This window comes from Cariama cristata, unplaced genomic scaffold (assembly GCF_000690535.1).
Source record: "Cariama cristata isolate BGI_N322 unplaced genomic scaffold, ASM69053v1 scaffold10917, whole genome shotgun sequence".
NCBI lineage: Eukaryota > Metazoa > Chordata > Aves > Cariamiformes > Cariamidae > Cariama > Cariama cristata.
Genome location: NW_009628403.1, coordinates 41,966 through 53,047, shown reverse-complemented (window position 1 = coordinate 53,047; position 11,082 = coordinate 41,966). Strand labels below are relative to the sequence as shown.

General features: G+C 40.1%; 1 protein-coding gene across 1 annotated transcript in view; it reads left to right on the top strand.

The window, feature by feature from the left end:
• Nucleotides 1–7,868, top strand: part of TRPM3 (transient receptor potential cation channel, subfamily M, member 3) — a gene marked incomplete at its 5' end in the record, with an annotated part of 67,107 nt that extends 59,239 nt beyond the window's left edge. The window contains one exon of the mRNA XM_009704806.1: nucleotides 6,419–7,868. Coding sequence (XP_009703108.1) covers nucleotides 6,419–7,868 — 1,450 coding nt within the window. The remainder of the gene's footprint in view (nucleotides 1–6,418) is intronic.
• Between the last annotated feature and the right edge of the window lie 3,214 nt (nucleotides 7,869–11,082).

The window sequence follows — 11,082 nt, the reverse complement described above, 5'->3', positions numbered from 1 at the left end:
TTCTATTTTAAATGAACAGCTTAAAGCACCTCATTCTAGAAGAGAGCTCATGACTATGAATCCTAAACGCAGACAAGCACCTGGGCCTCACAGAGAAATAGTTCTTTAAAAATCCATTTACCTTAACCAATTATGAAATGTGGAAACCAGCATGCCCCAGCTCAGTAAGGGAGAGCCAGGCAGCAGCCCCATGGGGTACAGAGGCCACTCCCGGACCCAAGCACATTACTAGGACTCGCAGCAATGAAATCCCAAGTGAATGCAGTCCTCATCTCATAATAGCTCTCTTCTCTCCTTGCCAAACCAACTACAATGCTCTACCACACAAGGCAAGTGCAAATACTTCAAAGATTTGAGGAATACTTTAAAGATGTTTGAAGAATCAGGGCTATCCAAGTATCTTAAATAATACACATTTTAAAAACTGGATGCCCAGGTCTGTCCTTTTGCCTGCAGTTATGGCCAGAGAAGTATCCCTTGAAGCATTCTTAATTTAGAATATCAAACTTCTTTTTTCTAACCTGTGGGACATTCAAATATTTAAAATCCATATTTGCATTTTATAGTTTCTGTATAAAGACATCTTTGTACAATTAACAAAATGTAAAGCAAAGAAACCAGAGAAGGTGCAAGACTACACAGTTTCTCCTCCAATGTCCTGTCATTAGCCTGTAGTAGTAGACCAAGCACAATACCTACATTATAGCCATGAGATATCAGCTTAATCATCTGCCCAATTAACTCAGCTTTACATGGTGTAAAATTGAACCAGAAAGCCCTGCAAATGTCAATGAAATTCGCCCTGAAGACCTTCTGTTTGCAGGAAGCTGAGGACGCCATTAGGCTCAAGGAGAAGGAAGGGCTGGGATAAGCCCTGTGTGACATATCTGCACTCGGACCTGGACCACTCACTGCCTTCCCTCTCCTCCACACATCTGTGACACCTCTTGCCTGAGCAACTCCTGCTTGCAGCTGGATTTATCAGTGCCCCAGGTCCTGCTTCCAGGAAGAACAGCTGCACACCATAGCTGCGAAGCCCAGTACACCTGGAAGAGGGAGTAGGGGGCTAGCACTGGAAGGGAAACGGGAAATGGGAACAGAGCCTTGCTTTGAGGCTCAGCCTAGGTGGGTCCCAGAGGCAGGTTAGGAGCTCAGGAAAACAAAAGAACAAGAGATCCTGTTTCTTGCTGCATGGACCTGGCTGTAAATGAGGAAAATTCAGTTAAGTGGTCAGTGGCTGTGCTGGGTCAGGACCACAGCATCTTGTCTGACTCACCTACAACAAGCTGTAGTTCATACCCTCACCTTGGAATCGTCCATCCTGGCATCCTGTGGGACCTGTCCTAGTTCAGCAATCACCTTCCTTCTCTTCTAACAAAGAACACCACAGAGGTGTCCCGATTTGGTGTCACCACACAGAATCCCTCCTTTACCTGATTCTTTTACATTCAGAAATTAAAAGCATGAAATGACACTTGACGTTTGTCCTTCCCTGACCCCAGGTACTAAGTAACTTGGAGGAATAGGTGAGCTCTAACAGGCACATGGAAGTAGTGGCAGGTTAGTGATACACATCAGAGGATGTGATTGACTAAGGGGAATAATACAAAGCAGTACAAAGCTGTAAGGTGTTTCCCCTTAACTGCATTTATCCGGTTAGGCAAATCTTGGTGAATCTCCTGGAGACCTGGGAAGAAAGCAAAGTTGAACAAATTAACTTCATTGCAGCAGAAGAATCACAACTTTTCCTGGAGAGCCTTCCTTTCTAATCACTGTGAAACTTTCAGTGTCACATTTTGACCGGCACAGAGACATGCGTAATATGATCAAAAAAGACTGTACTATTTTTCTTGATCTGGCATGAAGCCACTCAAACAATCTCAGGAATTTTTTCCATATCGACAGGTCTCAACTCTTTCAAACCAAATAAAAAAAACTCTTGATGATTCCAAAGGGAGCAGGGTCACATTCAAACAGTATTTAAAAAGCAGATAAGCTAGTTGGAGTAGATATTATTATGTCATCTTTGGTACTATTTGGTGTCCATTACTACAGCACCTTAACACTTTACAGGCTGCAGTGCAATTACACTAACACTGTCTGTGTGAATAAAGACATAGTTATTTTCTTGATTTCAGAGATGGTAGGCTGAAGCACATAGAAATAGGTTTGGGTTGGTAAAAGGGCCATTACTGAGCCTACCAGATCTGGCCATACATGCAGAGTGATAGTAGAAAAGGTCTGTGAATCCAGCAGCATCTCTCTGTGGTCACAAAGAGTTAAGTGCTCTTAGGCTCCAGATGGGAACACAGCCAGGACAACTCAACATCCTTAGCCAGAAGAAACCACCACACCTGGGAAAATTGCCTGGCCACTTGCATCAGCAATGCTTTACCAAAAGATGTCAGGCAGAGTACCATAGCCTGTTACAGGCTTGGGAACTGCTGTCTATGTTTTATTTAAATAAAACCATTCTACACCTATAACAAGCGGGGTGGACACCCCTATAAGTGACTTGTCAGTCTACAGTCTTTGCAGCAGTTGAAAAGGATTTTGAGGTATAAATGATGCCTCAAAAATAGACATAGGTCCACAAAAGGACTTGTGAACCTAATTCTAGCATTTAATTGAAAGATCTACTTCTGAAGAGTGCCTTACCTCCATTAAATCATTACTTCAATTAAATTATTGATGAACTGATGTGCAAAGGTTAAAAATAAATATAACCAAAATGAATGCCAACAAAAGCCATCATCTCCCAAACTATAATTAAAAAGGCTCGTCACAGCTAATATAAAATCTTTGCCAGGTTCCCAGTTCTGACCTTTTATTTTTTTCCTGGTTACTGAATATTGTCCTCAGATAATCCATGTTTGTTTCACTATTAGAAATTTTTGAGCTTAAGCAGAACACACTTGATGCACGTTTTACATGTAGTCTTCTCTTTTTCTGTTCTCATTCCCATCTGTTAGGATGCCTTGGCACCTTGTCATACATTGGATAAATCTTGCTGTAAGGAAAAGCTCAAGTGCAATGGATGCATCATACATGTGAGATTTGCCAAAAGATTTATACTAACTCAATACTCCTGGAAAAAAAAAACTAAATAAAAACCTGGGCATTCTTATTTTGAAAGAGTGTTTTAACTCAAAACTGTTCCTGAAGAAAATACAACTCTAGCTGTCTATTCACTGGGTGCAAGATCATCCAACAATATGGGAAAACAGAAAATATCCCTTACTAAAACATTTTAAGGATGAGATTATGACTATGTTTCTCCAGAACATACCCTCTTATGTCCACAGTGTTTGCCTGATGTAATTTTATCATGTTTCTAGTAGGATTACTCCCAGAGCATGGTGCTGTTCTGTGTGATGAATGATTGCAGAACTGAACATCAAATTAATATAAGAGAATATCACTAATTAAAAGAAGAAATATTTGTTAAAAAATCTGAGAGTGGCCATATGCAATATATATAACAAAAGGCGACTAAATTCAGCTAATAGCTTTGCGTTTGGAGGAGAGGCTTTCAAGCTTTCATCATTCAAGCTTTGTTTTTGTGAATAAAATTATATAGCCAGGGCCCATCCAGTGTAAATAAGTGTATGTACTCTTCAGTTGTCTGTGCACATCTCTGGTTACCCCTAGTTTCTGACCCCAGGTTGCACTATTTTTATCTTGGTGAGTTTCTATATAAATTTCCCACTACTATCAATGCAATCACATCTGTGATTACTTCCATAGCAACCAAAAGACCATGTAACTCGAAAGTCTTTCTTCATCTTGGCCAGCAATACCATCAGTGTCAGATTCTGTGCCTCTGGCAGTAGCTAAAAGATCATGTTCAGTGAAGGCAGGACAAATGTATGAACGTGTACCAGCAAGGTATGACTCCAGGTTCTTCTTGGGATGCATTAGTCGTGTTCACCAGCATTGCATACCTCTCACGTGAACGCAGGATGCAATTCTTACTATGATCCATCTTACTATGGACAGTTCTACTCATATTCCAGATACAAATATGAAACCAAGTGCAATAATTCAACTGGCTATGTTCGTATTAAAAATTATTTCACTTGTGTACATCTCTCAAAGTAAGGAAAAAACCAAACAAACTAAAAAACAAAAATAAAACCCAAACAAACAAACAAACAAAAAACACAACAAAAAAACCCACCCAAGACTATCCAGTTAGCTTCTCAGAATGTTATATATTCATTCCAGTTCTTGGGTAACTGGGTAAATGTTGCTGGGGTGAATGTTTTTATTGGTCGGAATCTGAGCATTCTCAAGTAAAATCCAGGAGGTTTCTCAAATTATTCCATATGTCTGACAGCCCTAAAACTGTGATATCTGTTTATCATCTTGGACCAGTTGTTACAAAATAAGATTGTGTGACAAAGCACTCAATTATTACCTGATAAATATTTCAAAAGTATAATTGTTTTTATAAAATAGCAGTTCAGATAACTAATAACATGAGGGAAAATTCAACTGCTTCCCATATAAACTGCTCTCTCACTATGGAATTATATCATGTGCTTGCAATAACTTTAATCTGTTCTTTTGGAGAAGCTGGTAGAACTAGAGGTAGACTGGTGCGTAAATGATAATAAGATGAGTAGAATGAGATTCTTTGAAACTATCGGTTCATTTCTTAGCAGTGATTACTTGATCATTCATCTGTTGATGTCTGATAAAAGCAATACAGTTACTGCTTCACATTTGATTTGCTGTGCTTGTACTTTCAAAACTCACAATTTTCAACAGAAAAAGCCCGTATTTCACAGGAATGTGAAACTTGCTGTAGGGAGTGGTGTCACTCTCCTCCCTCTCCTCTCTTGTGCAGGCAAGTTGCTCATCACCATGAGGTAGTCAGACCTCAGTGTTTCACCAGCTAAAATTCTGTGCATTAATTAACAAGGTATTAATGCTGCCCAGTACTCATTCATTGTTAAAATCTGTTTTCCTTCTGAGCAAGTAAGAGTAATTACGGTGTTGTTACTTCCAGGTCACTCGTCTTGTTAGAAATTCAACTAGCAGTAGTAGAAGATGATAGTTATCTCATCAGAAATCCTGGTTATGATTGGCATGGTGCCTATTGACATTTGAGTACAAATTGCACTAACAGGCAGAGAATAAGAGACTTGTGAAGGGAAAAGTGTAGAAATCCTGCCATTTGGTATTTGTTGCTTCTCTGTTCATTTTTCTGTTTCTACAGGAAGGGGAAAAACCAGAATTGTAACCTTAAAATTCAGACAAAGATAACTATACAGATGTGTTGCTTTTAATACTTCTTTGCCAGGTAATGGACGTCCCTGGTTCACCCTAGGGACTACAACCAAAGAAAATAATTATGAGAAGAAATTTCATATGTGCTAAAGGCAATTTCATTGTGTAAAACTAGAGGACTCCATATAAATCATTCAGTAGGGATGTTTGAGAAGCCAGAAAATTCAAATGGTTGAAAGCCACTGGCGTAAATTAGTACACAATTCACCTTAAAGTCGAAAACATTTTAAAATGAGACAGACCAACAGTGTAGAACAGATACAGTGAAGTTTAAATTGGACTCACACATTTAATGATTACCTATTAATACTTTAATCTAATGTTTTGTTTATATATTATGATAGGTAGCTAATAAATAACTTCAAAATCCATCATTTCAGTCCCTAAACTATTAACACAGACTACCCAAAGCACAATCACAGTAACAGACCAATCTTAGCCTGTGTACCCTATTGTAGGCTGTATTTGGTTTGATCAGGGTTCTCCTCCCTGCAGTTTTCATGCATACTTTACTTGATATTACCTACATTCAGTACAACAGCTAATACATTTTTTATATATATACCTGAGCTAAAAATTAATCAGAGAATAAAGAAACTATCTCCTTAGGTCCACATAGTGCTAGCTGGTGTAAATCTGCAGCAAACACCAGGAAAAAAAATGGGGTTACCCACCTGCTATGGCATATTACCCACTTTCATTACTTCACTTAGTTCTGCAGTTAACTGTGGTGGTCCTGCCTGTGGCACAACTGGGGACAACGTCATGTGGTGTCTGCTCTAGGTGTTATTCATTCATAACAACCTAATTAGAAGTTTTCGGAGCAGAGAGGCAGCAAATCATAGTCACATTTCTGTCATAAGCCCTGTCCCTGGGACAGGACACATCCAAAACCCCCTTTACGTTATGCAGCAGACATCCCTGGTTCAACCCCCTGGAGCAGTTTCCTGAGCAAGTAGTATTGATCTGATTAACCTCTTTTAGCAGGGTTTTGAAACAGATGAGGTGGTGTAGATTTGCTTTCGATTTTAAGACCTATTTGTTCCTGTTTCTTTTCATGACCTATTAGCTGAATGTCACTGCTTTGTAGAAATGAACCTGTTTAATTCTTCCCTTTTTTAAGGGTAGAGAACATGGCCATGCGACTGGAAGAAGTAAATGAGCGAGAGCACTGCATGAAAGCCTCTCTGCAGACGGTTGATATCAGACTTGCTCAGCTGGAAGATATGATGGGACGAATGGTGACTGCCTTAGAAAAACTGACTGGCATAGAGAGAGGTGAGACAACCAAGATACGATCCAGGACCTCATCCGACTGTACTGATGCAGCCTACATTGTGAGGCAGAGTAGCTTCAATAGTCAGGAAGGAAATACTTACAAGCTTCAAGAGAGCATAGATCCCACGGGAGAGGAGTCCATGTCTCCAACGTCTCCTACAATCACACCCCGCATGCGAAGCCACTCTTTCTATGCAACAAATATGAAGGACAAGTGTGGGTTGGAAAAGTTTGAAAGCATATTTAAGGAAAGATCTCCAAGCCTGCATCGGGCTATCAGTTCCCACTCAATAGCAAAAGAAGGAAAGGCTCCCTTAGCCCCTACCAGCACTTTGTCAATTGCCCCAGATTCCAGAAGGCCTTCGTCTTGTATAGACATCTACGTTTCTGCCATGGATGAGATGCATTCTGACACAGAGCCTCTTGACAGCTCCATAACTATTCTTGGTACTGGAGATGCAGCTCTGCAGGCTCACATAGCCTCTTCCATTTTAGCTAACAGTGCGTACATTAGCAGTACACCTGGTGAAAAAATTTCTGGCAGGAGTCTTGATTACGAGGAAACCTCTGGAATAGAAACAAGAGCCTTTTCTTCAGACTATTCACAAATCACAGATTGCCAAATCCCCTGGGATTCAGACCCTCCCTTGTATCACACTTTAGAGCGATCTAAAAGCAGTCGTTACCTGGCTACAACTCCATTTATTCTGGAGGAAACGCCAATTGTGAAATCTCACAGTTTTATGTTCTCTCCATCTCGAAGCTACTTCAGCAGCCTTGGCGTCCCGGTCAAAACAGCAGAGTACACAAGCATTACGGACTGTATAGACACGAGGTGTGTGAGTGCTCCCCAGGCCATCGCAGAGAGGGCCAGTTTCCCTGGAAGTCTCGGGGGCAAAGTGGAGGACTTGGGATGCTGCCACCCAGAAAGAGAAGCTGAACTAAGCCACCCAAGCTCTGATCATGAGGATATTGAGGCCAAAGACAAGAAGGGGATCCCCTTATCTCCTCAAGACAGCAATGCTACAAGAACTCTGGCCAACAGCATCCCACTTCCAAAAATAGAGCGGGCCAACAGCTACTCTGCAGAGGAGTCCAACATGTTGTATGCACAGCATACGCGGAAGAGCTACTCTATCAGTGACAAACTTGACAGGCAGCGAAATGCAACAGGCCTGCGAAACCCCTTCCAGAAGAGTAAGTCCTCGAGGCCAGAGACCAGAGGGGACAATCTGTCCATGAGGAGACTGTCAAGAACGGGAGCCTTCCGTAGCTTTGAAAGCAAGCACAGCTAAGCCTAGACAATGCTCACCGGCAGTCTAAGGGTCATCTGCTCTCCAGTCCATTTTTCTTAGCAGAATTTAAAAAAACCCCTCACATTACCCCTTGTCAAATCCAGTTGGCATTAGCCACTGGTCAAGAGAGCACATTGTCAGTCTCAGCATCGCCCACTGAGTCACTGCATCTTGACCCAGCTGACATTTGCACTTAAGGAAAAAGGGAGGAATGAAAGCTTTACAAAGACTTCAGTAAACAACAGGAATAACAAGGCCCCTTTATGAAGTCACAAGAAATAAACTATTAGGTTCAGAAATCTGCCTTTTATTAGAAGGCATCCTAAGATTTTTGGTCATTTTTCAAGCTTTTAGGATGCAGGAATTAACTGGCAAAAAGAGATGTACAAATTAGATGTTCTAAACATCAATCACAACTTCTTTTTCATCTGTTTCACCATTGTGATGACTGATGAAAAGCATTTGTTATTTCTGTAGGAACTGGCAGCAAACAAACCTAAAGTTTCCCAAATCCCTTGCATCCCACACTTGTGGAAATGAAGAAAGATGAACAAGATAACAACCATAATGTTCACTTGTCTGTTTTTGTATCAACTTCTAGTGCCACAAAAAGTTTATATTTTCGAGAGCAGAAAGGGAAATGAAATGCCTTTTGTACTACAACTTAAATGGAGGAAGAATTTATGTTAAAATATCAGGTGATTTCCTGTATAAAACAGGCATTCTAGATTCTAGCACAGCTGAGCAAGCTCAGGATGAATGTAATTAAGCGGAATAGTATATATTTATTTTTGTACCACATTTGTCATCAATATGTTGTCTCACTAAATCAAAGGATGTTATGGAACAGTAAGAACAGGGTGATCAGAGCAGAGCACAGTCAGATTCTCACTGCTCCATTTAATTACGTATACAAATTGGGGAGATTCATCCACCAGGCTGCTACCAGGCTCTTCTTGCTGTTCCATTTGAGCTGCCGATTTTTCACATCATTCCTTCACCTTTTTTTTTTTCATGAGGACATGGCCGTATTTGAACATTTCAAAGTATACAAGATTTATCAAGCAGTCTGAATCCAGATTAATGCAATTAGACTGAAGTTGCTTAAGGGAAAATGTTCTTGGCAGAGGACTGGAGAACACTAAAAGGTATATATGCTTTTAAGGTAAGTTAAAGAACCAAAGTGAAACTGCAGGTGTCTGTAAACAGTAGAAGCCATCAGTTGTGACTAGGTATCCACCCTTCAGCAGCATGTCACACAATGTGCATTTTTAGCAGCAGAACATACATCTGAACGGTAGCACAGTTACGGGTTTTAGTTGAAGACAGTCATAACTCCACTGGCCCTACCCACGTCCCAAGGCTCCACAATGTCAGCCAAATTTTCAGACTTCTCATGAGAAGATATCACAGTGTTCACAGGTGGAAGGGTATGCAGAAGATAGGAAAAGGGTGGAGAAGCATAAACTGCAACTGGATCAAAATTTCACATCCTTTATGAAGGCACAACTTTTAAGTTTGTAAAGAGTTGAAGCTAGTGCTATTAAAAATTAAAACATCTCTACAATGACCAACATCTGTGTAGAACCAGCTCCTTTTTGTTATTAAAAATGAACACTTGCAAGTGGGGTACATACTTCCCATTATTTAAATGGGAATTATCTTCCAAATCTCTAAGGCAGCTTTGAAAATGCAGGCTGATGTTTTCTCACTGGGATCTCACCCTGGGACACTCTGAGCACCATAAGAGAGCTAAGTCTGAAAGGCAACAAATCCAGACATAAAAATAATCATCAATCTCAAGAAAAGAGGCAAAGAAGGGGAAAACATTTAGTTACTGAGTCACTACGTTGGAATATTCAGGAAATAAAGAAATGCAGCATGGGGACTTTAAGTACAATGTGTTTCATACTTCCTGCACCAACGTGTTCCTTGCTTTCTTCTATTTGATCAGGCTTTCAATGAGCTAAACTCCACCAAGACACCGTGTTTATGCAATTGCCTTGCAGTCCATGTGCAGCATTATGGTCACATGGCAACACCAAGAAAGGTCAGAAACCTTTCTGTGCATTATGAAGCATGCTTGTGACAGGCTGATTGTCGAACAACAGCAAAACGCCCAGGGGCAAAGGAACTTGTGTTTAACAATCTGCTTCAAATGTGCCAAGTTTTGTTAGCAGCCTTTTCCTAAGGCTTCTCCAAATCTATCTATCCTTGGTGAGTAGAGGGGGATATTCTCACTTTGTTTTCTTTGTTACTTTTACGAATGTCTGCTAAAACTGTTCGTGGACTCTTCCACCTTCACCGTATTACTGGTCTACTCTAGAGGAACTTCAGATTCATTAGAAATTCCTCAACAGCGCTTAGTGAATTAGTTCAAGGCATAGGGCTCTCCTCTGGGGTACATTTCATTGCTTAGTTTGTCAGGGTAAAGGAATTTGCCAAACCCAGAAGCTGTATAAATGTTTAGGATACAGCACTTTATTGATCTGGAGCACACATTCCAGGTAAAATGAAACAGGACACTTTATTTACCTCTTAAAATTTGCCATTATATATAAAATGTAAATTCAGATGTTAAAAGTGTGATTGCAAGATGTCAGAACACTACTTTTCCTGAATGTTTCCCATTTATTCTACCATGTGCTGTCTATAGAATATATTATGATGGATGTTAGATTATTTTATCTTCACCTGTTTTTTACACATTACATCAAACTGCTCGTTTTTGAATTTAATGGTAAAACACCCATTCCTTGTAATGGGCCTAGAATTCCCACTCCCGATATTGTGATCATTTAGTGAGAGTAGAAGTCTTATCATCCATCATTATGTAGCTATAGCATGTGCCATATGACATATTCTGTATCAAAAGATAGCTTATGAAATATATATATATACACACATATATACATATCTCCCATATATAAAGCAGTATAGTTGTGACATGTGGTAATATTAGTGAACGTTACAGGACAGTTTTAATATCACATTACAAGGTCTTGTCTGTAAATCTGTAACATTCAATAAAATAGCACATGTTGCATCAAGCATTAAGTTCCACTATCCAGTTATTAGCTTACATATGGAATATGCATTTCGGGTCACAGTGCGTAAATTTGGTTCGTTTCACACATTTCTCTGTATAGCTCCACTTAAATGTCTGTATGAGTTGATGTATAAACCTCTAATGAGCCACTGTGGGCTGTGACAG